Source organism: Melanerpes formicivorus, unplaced genomic scaffold (genome assembly GCF_026170545.1).
Source record: "Melanerpes formicivorus ecotype bairdi unplaced genomic scaffold, bMelFor1.0.p_v2 SCAF_159, whole genome shotgun sequence".
NCBI lineage: Eukaryota > Metazoa > Chordata > Aves > Piciformes > Picidae > Melanerpes > Melanerpes formicivorus.
Genome location: NW_027142511.1, coordinates 40261 through 56123, shown reverse-complemented (window position 1 = coordinate 56123; position 15863 = coordinate 40261). Strand labels below are relative to the sequence as shown.

At 50.8% G+C, this 15863-nt stretch overlaps 2 protein-coding genes across 2 annotated transcripts in view; both read left to right on the top strand.

Annotated features, from left to right (window-relative positions):
• Positions 1-5745, top strand: part of LOC137457102 (zinc finger protein 850-like) — a 62575-nt gene extending 56830 nt beyond the window's left edge. The window contains exon 5 of the mRNA XM_068168908.1: positions 2818-5745. Within this exon, the coding sequence (XP_068025009.1) occupies positions 2818-3711 (894 nt within the window). The 3' untranslated portion in view covers positions 3712-5745. The remainder of the gene's footprint in view (positions 1-2817) is intronic.
• A 7784-nt stretch (positions 5746-13529) lies between these two features.
• On the top strand, positions 13530-14549 carry LOC137457097 (olfactory receptor 14A16-like). Its single transcript, XM_068168902.1, has one exon. It carries the CDS (start codon positions 13530-13532, stop codon positions 14460-14462), a length of 933 nt encoding a protein of 310 aa, XP_068025003.1. The 3' UTR covers positions 14463-14549.
• Positions 14550-15863: the final 1314 nt, after the last annotated feature.

Below are 15863 nucleotides of genomic sequence, written 5' to 3'. Positions count from 1 at the left end.
TGGAGATCCTGTGCTGTTCCTTTGTAGAGAGTGGGTGCAGGCCTTGTGGGAATGAACTAAGCTAGATGACACTTTGTGGTGTCCCTCTGGACTCTGCTGTCCCTTCTGGAGGTCTCTACTCTCTGGTGTAAGACATCCCAGTGCCTTCCACCCACCACAGGGATTCTCCTCCATGCTGTCATCCAGGGGCTTCTCTTGGGTCTTACTGGCTGTGTAGATCAGCCCTGGTGATGTTGTAGGACCCTGGGGACTCTCAGAGGGCAGCAAGTGAGTGGAGCTGGAGCACTGGATGGAGAGATGGAGGGTGAAGGCTGCAGGGGGTGGGAGGGCTTAGTTCTGCAGCTGTGTGTCTCTGCCTGGCTCCTACCTCCAATGGTGCTGGCAGCAGCTGACCCCAGAAGCTCAAAGCCCCAAATCCTGCCTGGCTCAGGACAGTCCCCTGTCCCCTCCTGACATCCAGCACAGCCCAAGCAGGCACTCAGGGCTCCTAGCCACACAGCCCAGCCATCCCCCATGGCAGGAGTCACCTGAGGTCTCACTCCCTCTCTGTCCACCCTGCTCTCATCAGTTGCTGCCTGAGGTGGCTGCAGGGTCCCTCCCCAGCCCTCATCTGTAACCCCCCCTTGGCTTGGTGCTGTTCTTTCAGCCCTCCAGCTGATCCCAGCCTTTAGTCTCAGGCCCCTTCCATTCTTGTGCTGCTGCTTCCAGCCCAGTTCCTTAGATGCTTCCTCAGCCACAGCATTTCCCACTCCACCCTTCCAGCTGCAGTGGCAGTAGAGATGAGGGACACAGGGCCATGGGACAGCCAAGGCAGCAGGGCCATGGATGGGCTGGGAATGAGGGAAGGGCCTGGGAGTGGACAGGCAGGAATTAGGCCTTGTCCCCCCAAAAAGGGGAGAGGTTTCTGTTCCCAGATGGCAAATGAGCGTGCAGGAAATGGCAGAATCTGGCAGCATTTTAGGAGCTGAAAGGAGTGAATTGTGCTGCAGCTCTGCCTGTGTCAGCTGGGAGATGAACAGCAGCCCATGGGCACTGTGCCCTCCCATCCAACCTCATTTTCTCTTGGGGATGTGGAGTGGCAGCTCCAGGAGAACTGCAAAGAGCAAGGTGAGAGAAATGGTCAGGGAGAGAAGGAAGCAAAAGCCTTTCCAGTGAGTCTCTTTGGGCTGCAGGTGTGTGAAGGGTGCTGGCGGTATGTGGTTTGGGCAGGAGCCAGAGACTCCTCTAGCATCCCAGTGAGGGCTGAAGAGGTTTAGCAAGAAGCTGAGCAAGTCCCTTCCCTCTTTGATGCACCTCCAGAAAGCATGTGTGTCCTGAGGGCTGCTGTGATCGTCTGTTGGGAGTGGGCAGCAGAGAGGTGTGCAGGGCAGAGCTGAGCACAGAGTGGGTGTGGCGGCGACAGGGCCAGGGAGGAGAGCTGGGACCAGAGCAAGATCTGCTGTCAAAGGCAGCTGCAGGCAGCAGAGGCCTGGGCAGGCAGTGGGAGGAAGCTTTAGGCAAGGCCTGGGAGAGGCTGTGTGGAGGCAGCTGTGTTGTGGTGCTGGCCTGCAGCTGTGTGCTGGAGACTGTGTGCTGGGCAAGGAGCTGAGTCTGCACTTGTTGAGGTCTCCCATCTTGAGCAGCCCTGGCTGTGCTGCTGGGCTTGGGAGCTGCCCCCAGCAAGGCTGAGCTGTGCTGCCTGATCCTGGGCAGTGCTGAACCATATCTTGCAGGTCTGTGCTCTCCTCTGAGCCCTTTGTTTCTCTCTGTCAGGGGCTGAGACCTCTCCCCATCATCCCTGCCCTTCTGTGCTGTGGAAGAGCAGAGTTTGCAGATCTGTCCCTTGGAGCAGCCCAACAGGTAAGAAACCCAGAGTGGGGAAACAGCAGGACCCCAGCCCCCAGGGCAGCTCTTAGCCTCCACCACCTCCTCCTGTCCAGCATATTGCACCTCTCCAGGAGCTCTGAGGCACATCAGGTGTTGAGGAATGCTCCAAGCTGCTGTGGGTGAGTTGTGAGCAGGTGATGTTTGGGGGATGGGATTTGGAGGGTGGTGGGAGAAGGTTGGAGGTGCTTTGGTCGTCCTTGTTCAGTGCTGCTGCCTCCATTGTCTGAGCCAGGGGAGATCAAAGGACAGGGCCTGGGCCAGGAACCACCCTTCCAATGCCACCAGGCTTGAAGAGAGTGGGACAAGACCACTTGTAAATCCCAGGGTACCTCAGGGCACTGATCACAGGAACCTGGGGTCTCAGCACAGGTATTGGAGGTCTGTGCCCACACTGTGGCAGAAACTGAAGGTTTGAGGTCCCCTCTGCATTCTCTTCTCCAGCTGGGTGTTGGGAGTCAGGGACTGTCATGACCCAGGCAGGATCTGAGAGTTTGAGGTCCTGGGCTCAGGTGCTTCCATCTTCCCTATTGCACAGCTGTGACCTCTCCTTCCCACAGTATGGCCTCACAGAAGGATCCGGACAAGAGCTGGGTGGAGAAGCAGCACCTAGAGATCAAGTTGGAGAAGCCAATGTGCAGTCCCAAGGGAGAGGAGGATGAGGAGGAAAAAGAGGTGAAGATGGAGGATGATGCTGAGAATGACATCTGTGAAGAGGATGATAATGATGATGGTGAAGGCGACCAGGATGAGGGGGAGGAATGTATGGAGGAGGATGAAGCCAGAGCAGGTCCCTCAGTGTCACCCAAAGAGCTGAATCAGTGCCCTGAGTGTGGGCAGAGCTTCCCAGGTAGCTCAGAGCTAGTGAAGCACCACTGCCCGCAGCCTGGCTCCCGGCCCTTCGTTTGTGGTGACTGTGGCAAGAGGTTCCGCTGGAACTCTCATCTCCTCCAGCACCGCCGCACCCACACTGGAGAGAAACATTTCACCTGTGCTGACTGCGGACAGAGCTTCACCCAGCGCAGCAATCTCACCCGGCACTGCCTCACCCACACTGGAGAGAAGCCCTTCTCTTGTGACAGCTGTGGCAAGCGGTTCAGGCGTTGCTCTAGTCTTAGGCAACACCACCTCAGCCACACCAGTGAGAAGGCCTTCAGCTGCAGGGACTGCGGCAAGAGTTTCAAACACAGCTCCACGCTCACCATGCATCGCCGCATCCACACTGGAGAGCATCTTTTTCCCTGTGCTGAGTGCGGCAAGAGCTTTACCACGAGTACTGAATTCATCCAGCATCAACTCATCCACAGTGGTGAGAAACCTTACAGCTGTGCCGACTGCGGCAAGAGCTTCACTCAGCGTGCAAACCTAACCAAGCACCGCAGTGTGCACAGCACTGAGAAGCCCTTCACCTGCAGGGACTGCGGCAAGAGCTTCAGACAGATCTCTTTCCTCCACAAGCACCGCACTGTGCACAGCACTGAGAAGGCCTTCACCTGCAGGGACTGCGGCAAGAGCTTCAAACGTAGCGACACCCTCGCCATCCACCGCCGCATCCACAGCGGGGAGAGGCTTTTCACCTGTGCTGAGTGCGGCAAGAGCTTCACCACCGGCTCTATACTCATCCAGCACCAACGCACCCACAGCGGTGAGAAACCATACAATTGTGTCACCTGCGGCAAGAGCTTCACTAATAGCGGCACCATCACCAAACACCGTCGTGTGCACACTGGTGAGAAACCTTTCACCTGTGCTGAGTGTGGCAAGAGCTTCACCCAGAAAGGAAATCTCAGCAAGCACCGCCGCACACACACGGGAGATCAGCCCGCAAGGAAGGGGAGGCATAAATAGATGCACCTAGGGTCTGTTGGGATAATCATGGTCCTTCTGAGGGGGCCTTTCCACCACCAAAATCACCTCTTTTTTCCTCTGCAATTCTCAGAGGCTGGGGGTCCAGCAGGAACAAACACCTCCTGCCCTTCTGAGCACCAATTAGTGCTGATGGGAACAATTACAGTGCTGAGTCGGCATAGCCAGAGCTGCCATTGGAGCTGGGCTGAGCTTCACAAGGTTTTTTCTGGTTCATGCCCAAGGGTAAAAATCCCTCTGCCCATTGCCCAGTTGTATCGCCACAAGGCCAAAGTTACCCAAATCCTCTCTGTTTGCTTTTATTTCAGACATTCCTGCCCACAATGCCCAAATGCTGAGGGCATTCGCTCCCTAGGAATGGGGCTGGAGCTGTGTGCCCAGTTCACGGAGGTCAAAGTGAGATTCTCAGAAGAGTCTGGAGAGTGTCTTGCTGGGAGTGTTCTCAGGGACATCTCAGTGTTTTTTTCATTGTGTTAGGGGATGTTAGGTGTTTTGGGGAGCCTGGAGGGTTCTAGGATTGATTTTCAGAATCTTTGGAGGGTGCAGAGGGGATCTCAGGGAGGTGTTTGGAAGCCCTTGGAGAGCTTCTGCCAGCTTTCCACTACAGAACTCTGCTGCTTTCCAGCAGGCCTAGGGCTTCCAAAAGTCTTCTCCGTAGCTCAGCAGTGTTCCTGATGGATTCCTGCTCACCTGGGGCTTCCCTCAGCCTTTCCATCCACACAGAAGTGGGAAAAGATTTCTTTGACTATTGAGTTTTCAGGATATTTAAGAGTGTAAAGAGTGAAATCACTGCAAGAAAGGATGCTGTGCCTCAGCACAGTGCCCAGAAATGCTCCCCCATGATGTTTGACTTACACTTGGATCTGAGCTTAGCTCTGCAGCTCTAAGCAGTGTGCCTGGCAGAACCGTGAGCTGTTGCTAGGCAAGCTGGAGCTGGCTGAGCTGCTGCACAAATCCACAAGTCCTGTGCTCAAGATGCTGCCTTGGGAGCTGAAAGTGCCTGTGCAAATGCCATGGTCTTCAGCTGGAGAGACCTCTCCCCACAAATAACTGCCAGAGGCACAGTCTGGAGCTATCCAACATACAGAGAACCCCAGAAGGGCACTTGGGCAAGGAACTGGGAAGCAGCTAAGGAAGTGCAACTGCAGGTGGGCCTGGGAAACTCTCAAACTGTGAGAGCAACTTGGGTGTGTGGAGCTGCCCCACTGCGGGAAGCCTTTAGGGCTGGTGAGCCAGCGCTGGATGCCAGGTGGTGCTGATCCCTTGCTTTAGAATTCCCTGCTTCTCCTCCTTTCCTATCCTGCAGCTGCTGTTCTGCAAACCAGGGCAACTTCTGGGCCTTATGTAGAGCCTCTGATTCTTTGCTGACCAACTCCAAGGTGCAAAGTTGTTTTCCTGTGTGAGCCAAGAACAACATCCTGCATGAGCCAGAGGTGCTGGCACCTTTGATTGGAGCATGCTTTAGTTTGTACACAGGGCTGTGTTCTACTGGTGCTATGAATCCCTTGCTTTAGAATTCCCTGCTTCTCCTCACTTTTCCCTTGGTACTCAGAAGCAAAGATAAGTTTAAAGTGTGTTTGACAACAGCTCCTTGGTTCCATCTTGGTTTTATTTGGGGGGATCCTTGAAGGAACATTCTAATAAAACCACACTGTTGGTTGACCTTTCTCACATTCTTTGCATCCATAGAAGCAATCAAAGTACAATTAACTATATAACAAAAACAATCAATGAAATCAACAATCCAGTTTTGATAAGAGGTTGTATCCACCCTGGTAACAACACATCCCAGCACAGTCTTCACACCCATGTCCATGGACAAGGAGCAAGGAATCTATAGCTTCCTTCTTCTGTCCCGCAGTGTCTGACAGGCTGATGGTCAGTAGCTAAATCACTGAATGCTGCCAGCGTGAGATTGCTTTGTTTTGCCAACCAGCAACTCACTTGGTTGGACTATAATATGATAATTGAAGACATTTATGATAGCATCTGAGGGTCCTTTTATACCTGCACAAAAATGGGTGATGTAACACATCAAAGATACAAAGCCCAGAGCTGCACCAATGAGCTCATTCTAACACAACTGGCATAAAATATGGGTAAAGAGAACAAGCCTTGCAGCTACACTACAATAACAAGCATGCATTGCTTCCCACTTATCTTACCAGGTCAGGGCACAAACAGGACAGTTGCCTCTTTCAGACAGTCACCAGAAAGGTTTCATCCCACAGTTTTGAACTTACAAGCACAACTCTTTCAGTTTAGGAAGAATGTTGACTTGCTGGAGTGTGTCCAGAGAAGGGCAACGAAGTTGGTGAGGGGCTTGGAACACAAGCCCTATGAGGAGAGGCTGAGGGAGCTGGGATTGCTTAGCCTGAAGAAGGGGAGGCCCAGGGGAGACCTTCTTGCTGTCTACAACTACCTGAAGGGAGGTTATAGACAGGTGGGGGCTGGTCTCTTCTCCCAGAACAAGAGGACACAGTCTCAGGCTGTGCCAGGGGAGGTTTAGGCTGGAGGTTAGGAAGAAGTTTTACACAGAGAGAGTGATTGCCCATTGGAATGGGCTGCCCAAGGAAGTGGTGGAGTCACCATCGCTGGAGGTGTTCAGGAGACTTGACAGGGTGCTTGGTGCCATGGGTTAGTTGGTTGGGTGGTGTTGGATGATAGGTTGGACGCGATGATCTTCAAGCTCTCTTCTAACCTGGTCTATTCTATTCTATTCTATTCTATTCTATTCTATTCTATTCTATTCTATTCTATTTTGTTCTTTGTTTCCTGCCTGATCTCTCAAAGGAGAACCTAGATTTTGCCAGTTTCAATTCTTACATTTCCCTTTTCTTATTAATAAAGAAGATTAACCATACCAGTTCTGCCCTGAACACACTGTGCACAGGGATTTAGATACAGACCCACAAACACAGCAAACCCAATCTTCAGCATTGTCTTTTACAACCTGCTTCAAGGGCATGAATGTCACACCTTTGTCTTTTCCTAAGATGGCCAAACATCATAGAAGTGTTTAGTGTCAGCAAGGTCCTCCCTTGACCCATGAGGGTAGGGCTGGCCAGGCTCTATCTCCACAGATAAGGAAAATACCTGTGGGCAGACAGCAAGAGTGAGAAGGCCTCTTCGCTGGGTGGGAGAGGACATCCTGAATATTCATAGTTCTGCTCAGTGTAAAATTAAACACAACACAATAATCCATTTTCACTCTGCCTACCACACTGATCTCCTGATGCTCTGTTTTGCTAAGGAAAGGTATTGAGTCCTATTGTTCCTACTCCTGGGTTTTTTTCCCTTCCTTTCAAATTTCTCCCAAGTAAAGCCTCCAACATCTTTATATCCTCAATAAATTTTATTAGACCACCCTTAAAACCACATATAAAATGAAAATTTGAGAACATCACATGCTTTAACTTTTCTTTCTTGTGACATAATGCCTGAACTGCCCCTTTTCTGTTTTTTTATAACCTAAAATGAAAATGTCTTTTGTGCTATGATCCATTTTGACCTTCACCCAGTAGCACTGACATGGTATTGTGCTTATTCCTTAGGGAACATACCTTAGCACAATCACTAAAGATTTATAAGCACTCATTCTTGCCTATATTTTGACATTCCTACCTAGACCCAACACAAGATGTTTCCAGGTGAAGACCTTTATTATGTCACACAGTTGACTTATTTATGTTTTTAATGCAGTGTTGTCACACTCTGATTGGTTGCATTTCTACTGCCATGCACTTAAGCAAAGCATACAATAGGTAAATACTAGCAAACAAGCTTCTGAACATATCCAGCCCAATCCTGCCTGGGCTTTCTTTTCAGTTCCTGATAAGGTGTGTATCCCTGGACTCAAGACAAAACATAGCTGTCCCAAAGCTATCTGAAAACAACCCTTCTCCTACACCACCACTGCTTATCAGATGGAGGCTTTGGTGGAAACATTTGCTGCTGCTGTTCATGTATGAAAACCTTGTTTCAGATGTGGGCAGCTGGGACATTAGAAGAAAACTTGTCCACAAAAAGGTAATGGCAATAATGGGTGTGGGAGCCTGTTCCTCTCTGGCCCTGGTGCAAAATATGATATGAATGAAACCTCATTAAACATGGCTGCTTCGGGTTTAATAACCCAAGACAACCTCCTCCCCCGAGAAACAATTTGGGAAACAGGAAGCAGAGGGCCATGGGAGCCTGCACACAGACACAAGTGCCTCCCCACGGCACCTTTCAGGCTTATGGGGTCAATTGCAACCAAGAACCAGTGGCAGTGCCGGAGTGGATGTCACCACAGACATTTCACTCACCGTAACCCATGAAAAAGTGCACAAAGGCACATGGACCTTTGGGAATAGAATAGAATAGAATAGAATAGAATAGAATAGAATAGAATAGAATAGAATAGAATAGAATAGAATAGAATAGACCAGGTTGGAAGAGACCTTCAAGATTATTCCATCCAACCTATAATCCAACACCACCTAATCAACTAAACCATGCAACCAAGCACCCCATCAAGTCTCCTCGTAAACATCTCCATCACTGGTGCTTGACTCCACCAGCTCCCTGGGCAGCACATTCCAATGGGCAATCACTCTCTCTATGAGGAATTTCTTCCTAACATCCAGTCTAAAGCTCCCCTGGCACAGTTTGAGACTGTGTCCTTTTGTTCTGGGACAAGAGACCAGCCCCCATCAGTCTACAACCTCCCTTCAGGTAGTTGTAGACAGCAATAAGGTCTCCCCTGAGCCTCCCCTTCTTCAGGCTAAGCAACCCCAGCTCCCTCAGCCTCTCCTCATAGGGCTTGTGTTCCAAACCCCTCACCAACTTTGTTGCCCTTCTCTGGACATAGGACATGGGCTAAGTGCCTTACTGTTAGGAAGATCTAGCACTATCTTACAGGGACTTTTTGTGCTCCCAGGGGTGATAGATTCTGATTGCCAAGGACAAATCTATGCCATGGTGTGGATGCCATCCCCCCCAGTAACTATTCCTGCAGGGAGTCAAATCACGCAGTTAGTGCCTTTTACCACACAGGTCCTGGCAGCTGAAGCCCAGGAAAGGGGAATGTGAGGTGTCGGTTCCACAGGGAAGCCTGAAGGCTTTTGGGCACAGACTATTTCCACTGCTCAGCCAACAATGATGTGTATCCTCAGAGTGAACAGCCTAAAGACGTGACAGTTAAGGGGATGATTGATACAGGTGTGGATGTTACAATCATATCCTCCAGGCATTGGCCTTTGTCCTGGCCGATGATGTCCACATCAGCTGCTGTGGCAGGAGCTGGTGGCACAACAACCAGTCCACAAAGTGTGCTCCCTGTCCAGGTTGTCAGCCCTGAGGAGCAAGTGGCTGCTGTTCATCCTCACATAGTTGTGGTTCCTCTGAATCCATGGGGTCAAGGCATCTCAAGTATGTGGGAGGTGAATATCACTACCAATGCCCAGGATTTTTAGTAGGGGCCACTGTGACTGAGGGCACATGTAGGCCTACTATTTCATTATGGTGGCTAACGTCAACCCTTGTGTGGATGGACCAGTGGCCCCTACCTGTTGGGGTTTGGTTTAAGCAAGAGGGGACATGGGTCCCAGGAACACCTGTGCAATTCAGGCCTTGAAGGATTCTCTGTTGATAATATAGCAATGGAGTAGGAGCTGTGGGGAAGTGCTGATTGCTTTGGTATGCTGAGGTCAAGCTGCCCCTGAGAAGAGGCAAGCAAGATAAGGAGGAGGCGAGGTCTGGGAAAAAGAGCAATTAGACTGAGTAGAAAAATTCCACAGAGTAGTGAAAACAATGATGTAACCTTTTAGAGAGAAACCAATAGTATGTGTTAAATTAGAACAGAATTAACTATGCATAAGATAAGACTATGAATAATGAAGTGTGGAACAATAAAGTTGGATGATTACTATCACTCATAATGAGTGCTGTCATCCCTGTCTCCGTTCTCGCCACCTACCCAATGAAAATCACTGAGCCATCAAAGAACTGCCAAAGGAACTGGTGCAACAATCCTATTTAGAACCATCTCAGAGCCTGTGGAATACTCTGGTTTTGTAATTAAGAAAAAAAATCAGGGAAGTGGAGGCTGCTTCAGGACTTGAGACAAGTGAATAATGCACTGGAAAGTATGGGTTCTTCACAGCCTGGAATGCCCTCACCAGCAATGATGCCTGAGAAATGGAATATCTGTATTACTGATTTGAAAGATTGTTTCCTTATCATCCCACTGAATCCTGATGATGCTCCAGAATTTGCCTTCACAGTCCCTGTGACTAATAATAGCGAACTCAGTCAGTGGACTGTGTTGCCTCAAGGCATGAAAACCAGCCCCACAATTTGTCAATGGTATGTAGCACAGGCATTATCCCATGTCAGAGCACAATATCACACCATGTAGTGCTACCACTATATGGATGCTGTGCTAATTGCTACATAGACAGAGGACGTGCTGAGTGCAGTTGTGCCTGATGTGACAGAAGTGTTGAGGAAATATGGGATAGAAATAGCCCCAGAGAAGGTGTAGCACCAAGCACCTTGGAAATGTTTGGGACTAAAAATCTTAGATCAAACAATTGAGCCACAAGTGATACAAATTCAGTAATCTGTGACCACCCTTAGTGATTTGCAGAAATTACTTGGAGTCATAAACTGGATAAGACATTTGCTAGGTCTTAGTATGACCCTGCTAGCTCCTTATTTGACTTACTGAAGGGAAACCCTGATCTTTTGTCTCCTCAATGCTTGACTGCAAAAGCACAACCTGCACTAAAGCAAGCGGAGCTTGCCATTGCCATGGGAACAAACCCATCCCAGTACAAACTGGTTCCCTGTTGGTTTGGAACTGGAGGTTCTGGTGTGTCCCAGGCCCAGGCAGAAAGGCACCACAGGGTCTGCAGGAGTCATTCCAAATACCCTGGGATGCAGCAAACCCTGCACAGAGTGAAGAAAGCCAACTGCAGCTGGGTTGCAGCAGGAGGAGTGTGGCCACCCAGACACAGACATTGTCCTCCCCTGGACTCAGCACGGTTGTAGACACATCTGGATGCTTGGTGTCTGGATGTTGCATTCTCCAGACTAAAAGAGCATAGGAGGAACTGGGGAGGCTGAGAGGAGATCTGCCAGGATGGGGATTGACATCTCTGTGGAGAGGCTGAGGGACCTGGGCTGCTTCAGCCTGCTGAATGGAGGCTCAGGGCACTGCCAGAGCAGTGTGCACATGGGTGAAGGCAGGTTTCAGAGAGGATGGAGCTGTTCTAGGGTGTGGGAAGAGACCAAAACCTTCACAAAGTGCAGCTTGGAAGGTTCAGAGTGGAGATGAGGCCAAATAAATGGCCCTGAGAAGGCAGAACTGCTATGCAGAAGGCCATCTAGGGGTGTCAGGCAATGGCAGGGAGAACTGAGACAGCTCAGGGAAGGGATGGAAATGTCAGAGAGGGAGCCGGGAGGGGAAAAAAGATTGATGTCAGCAGCCTGAAGGGAAAGAGCTGCAGGCATGGCACAGTGGAGGACAGGCTGCTGTAGGGATGGCCAAGGGCTCTGGCAAAGCTGAGAGGCTCAACAGGACCAAGGTCTTTGTGCCCTTGGCTCTGGCAGTTGCCTCTGCCACCAAGGCCTGTGAGAAGAAACTTGGCTTTGAGGCTTTGAGGTTCTTCTATTGCAAGGGCAGTGCTCAGGGCTTGGCCTTTCTGCTTCCTAGACCAAAGGCAAGTTTTTCACCCCTATACTTTGCCTCTGTCTCCCTGCAATCATGGCCTCTAACAAGCTGCTCTAACGAGTCCCTGGGGAGCCTTTGTCAGTAACAAGCCTCAGTGAAGCCAATCAGTGCTTCAAGGTACTTTGGAGTTTTCTTCTGACATGGACTTCTTGAGAGGCTTCTTGGCAGTACCTTGGCAGAGTCTCCTGGCAGTACCTGAAGATGATGTAATCAGCCCCAAATACTCCATGGGGCTCATTAAATACTGCTGAAGCTCTAATTATTGCCAAGATTTCTGCAGCTAATTGGAGAGGTTTTTATTGCACAAAGCATCTGATAAAAACTATTTTTAAAGGTACATTTCATTCCTTTTCAGGAGGAGTTGTCTCTTTGGAAGCAAACCACAGCAAAACCTGGCAAGGTCCTACCCTGCTCACTGCTCATCCTCACTCCCCACTGCCCCCAGCAGAGCCCAGAACCACAGGTGAGGGACAGGATCTGCCTTGCCAGGGTCTGGGGGTCAGGGCTTGGCCCTTTGGATCAATGAAACCCCTCCAGGTTTCCTCAGCAGCAGAGCCACCTTTGGCTGCTTGTCCTGACCTGTCAGCACTGCCTCAGTTCTCTGCTCTCACCACAGCCTGGAGATGCTTCAGTGCCTCCAGTGATGCTTCCCTTGCATCCACTCTGTCCTGCTCTAAGCAGACCCTGGGGACACTTTCCTGGTATCCTTCTCTGGGACCCATTAAGAGTAGAAGAAACTTCAGAGTTGGAAACCAGCTTTGACTTCTGGAGAGGTTTCATCAGCTTCTCAGTCTCTGAGGTTCATGGACTTGGCAACAAAGCCACCAGAGGGCTCCTTTAAAATACCTGGGCTGGTCTTGAGCAGCTGAGCCAGGCCAGACTCCTGGGCTGGAAGGTTCTGCTGGCAAGCAGGCAGCACTGCAGGAGTCAGCTCTGGCCAGGAGCAGTTCCTCTGCACAGCACAGCAGGGCTGAGGACACTGCCAGAGGATCTCAGGGAACTGAAATCAGAAAACGGCTTTGAGGTGGCCAGGGCTGGGAGGATGCTGAGAGCTCACTAGAGGAGAACTCACTACAGCCATAAACATGGTGAGTCTGTGGGTGCAGGACACTGCAGCTGTAGCTCCTGGAGGCATCTCTATCTCAGCAGCTGACGCTCAGCTGAAGGCTCCTGGAGTGTGCACACAGAAGGAGGACCAAAGCCCTTCAGTTCCATCCTGTGAGCAGCAGTGAGCAGAGCTAGGTAAGAAGGCTTCACCCCCATCCCCTCAGCCTTTCTCTCTTCCCTTCACTGTCTCTGCAGAAGTACAGGCCTGGTCCATGGGTGTGGTGGTTTCAGTCTATGCAGAAAAGTTGAAACAAAGTAAATAGATCACTATTGGTTGTAAAAAGGAAAAGAAAAGATTATTCTAAACAAATTCATTGGATAAATATCTGGAATCAGAGGATCTGTACCATAACAATTCTCTCTCTCCTCTTCTGATCTCAGCTGTTTTGCTTTGCTCAGGAGAGATCACCTGCTGTGGCTGGCCTTGGCTAAGTCTAACCCACTGTTTTTTTTCTCTCTCCACTCCTCCTTAGTCTCTTGGAACGGGGGTTAGCGTTTAGGGGCAGTGGAACAGCTTCCCTGGTCTCTGACCAGGGGGTTTCATGTCATTTGGTAATTGTAAATACCTCTCTAATATTGTCACTCCTGTATGTTTTGTACCTGTTCATTGCATTCCATTGTAGAGTGTAGCTCTTGCTTGTCAATACAGCTTCATTTGCTTCTAACTGAGCTGCTCTGGCAAAGCTAATGATGGGGGGAAATTTGAACCCACCACCATGGGACTCTTGTTCCCTAGGATTGGGCTGTTGGTCACTTTCTGTTCTGACACCAGAGGAAATCTTCATGTCAAAATTCTGTCTCCCTGCTGCATTTGAAGCTCTGATGAATTCTGACATGGGTTGGTTGTGATGGGACTGAGCTGATCCACTCTTCATGCAGCTCAGGGAGGGAGGTTACAATGAGGCTGAGGGAAGTGTGCTCTAACTTGTCACTGCCTTTCCCTCCTTGGACAGGTCTCCATGGCCAGAGGCAGCAGATGGCCAACAGCAGCTCCATCACCCACTTCCTCCTCCTGCCATTCCCAGGCACAAGGCAGCTGCAGCTCCTGCACTTCTGCCTCTTCCTGGCCATCTACCTGGCTGCCCTGCTGGGCAATGGCCTCATCATCACCACCATAGCCTGGGACCACCACCTCCACACCCCCATGTACTTCTTCCTCCTCAACCTCTCCATCCTTGACCTGGGTGCCATCTCCACCACTGTGCCAAAATCCATGGCCAATGCCCTGAGGGACACCAGGGACATCTCCTATGCAGGATGTGTTCTCCAGCTCTTCTTTTTCATATTCTTAATTGATGCAGAGTATTTTCTCCTCACCACCATGTCCTACGATCGCTACGTTGCCATCTGCAGACCCCTGCACTATGAGACCCTCCTGGGCAGCAGAGTTTGTCTCCACCTGGCAGCAGCTGCCTGGGGCTGTGGCTTCCTCAGTGCTCTGCTGCACACAGCCAATACATTTTCCCTGCCCCTCTGCCAGGGAAATGCTCTGGACCAGTTCTTCTGTGAAATCCCCCAGATCCTCAAGCTCTCCTGTTCCACATCCTACCTCAGGGAACTTTGGCTTATTGTGGTCACTGCTTGTTTATTCTTTGTGTGTTTTGTGCTCATTGTGGTGTCCTATGTGCAGATCTTCAGGGCAGTGCTGAGGATCCCCTCTCAGCAGGGACGCCACAAAGCCTTTGCCACCTGCCTCCCTCACCTGGCTGTCGTCTCCCTGTTTATCAGCACTGCCATCTTTGCAAACCTAAAGCCCTCCTCCATCTCGTTCCCATCCCTGGACCTGGTGTTGTCAGTTCTGTACTCCGTGGTGCCTCCAGCAGTGAACCCTCTCATCTACAGCCTGAGGAACCAGGAGCTCGAGGCTGCCCTGAGCCAACTGATGACTGGATATTTTCAGAAGCAATAAACTCTTTGTCTTCTCCTGCGGAGCAGTTCTGCTGTCACTCAGTGCAAGCCCAGCCTGGCTGCTGGAGTTCTAGCTGCTGCTGGTGCTGTTCCCCTTGTGAAAATATTGTTCCACACAAATGTCTTTCTTCAGACCATTTCTGGTTCAGTGTTGTCCTGTCTGGTGTGACCCAGAGGCTGCAGACATGAGGAGCTGTGCTCGCTGTCTGTTCAACACAATAAAAGACCCTGCAGGGAGTTGTTTCTCTGACCTCATTCCTTAGTTCTTCTTTGGAGCTGCAGGGCAGTGCCTGCATGCAGAGGTGGAGGGGCAGAGTCCCAGCACAGCAGCAGTGCCAGGGAGCCCCAGAGCTTCGGCTGTGTTGATCTGCTCTTCCTTCCCTTCCACCCACTCCTGCTGAGCCTCTGTGCTGGGGCAAGGCCTGAATGCTCTGGCTGCTTGGGCACTGTGCTGGTTGGTGGCAGTGCTGGTACTGCAGGCAGGGACAGTTCATGGCAGCTTCAGGGACAGAGCTGTGCTCCAGTGCAGCACTGCCATCAGAACAGGAGGTCTCCTCATGCCTTCATACCCCAACCCCCTCCCATCACAGACTGCACCTACTCAGAGTCCATACTGGATACCCTGACCCCCTTCCAGTATAGACTCAGCCCAAACATGGTTTCTTTATCCCCTCCCAGTACAGATGTGGCCTCATCCCAGCACAAATTGGATCATACTGTCCTCTAGCACTGCAGCCTGGGTCCCATCCCAGCACAGAATCTATCCCCTGGCTGCTTTCCCAGTACTGAATGCATCCATCCCAGTACAAACTGCACACCCTCATGCCCTCCCATTGCAGTCTGGGCCCTATCCCAGTCCAAACAGGATCCCTTTCATCCCTCCTGGTAGACATTAGGCCTTGTCCCAATAAAAAGTGGATCCCCTATGCCCTTCCAGTGCAGCCTGAACCCTGTTCCAGTACAAGCTGCGTTCCCTGGGCTCATTCCAGTACAGTCTGGTCCCCACATAGTACAATTGGGAACCATTTATCCCCTCCCAGTACAGACTTGGTCACATCTCAGTACAAACTGCATTTCCTCAACCACTCCCAGCTCAGATGTGCTCTTATCCCAGGACAAACTGCATCACTTTGCCATCTCACATAGAGTTTCCTGTGCCAGTACAAAGTGCATCCCTTGGACCCCTTCCCAGTTCCTAGTGCATCCCTCCACATGTTAATTGTGTACTCTGGATCCAGACTGGGTCCACTCCCAGTACAAACTGCATCTCCTGACTCCCTCCCAGTACAGAATAGGCCCTGCCCAAGACAAACTGGTGCCCTGATCCCATCCCAGTAAAGTGCAGGTCCTGTCCTGGAGGAAATGGATCCAATGGCATCACCCAGTACAGACTGGGGACCTT

Coding starts and splice junctions, on each gene's coding strand:
- LOC137457097 (XM_068168902.1), top strand. CDS start 13,530: ATGGCCAACAGCAGCTCCATCACCCACTTCCTCCTCCTGCCATTCCCA.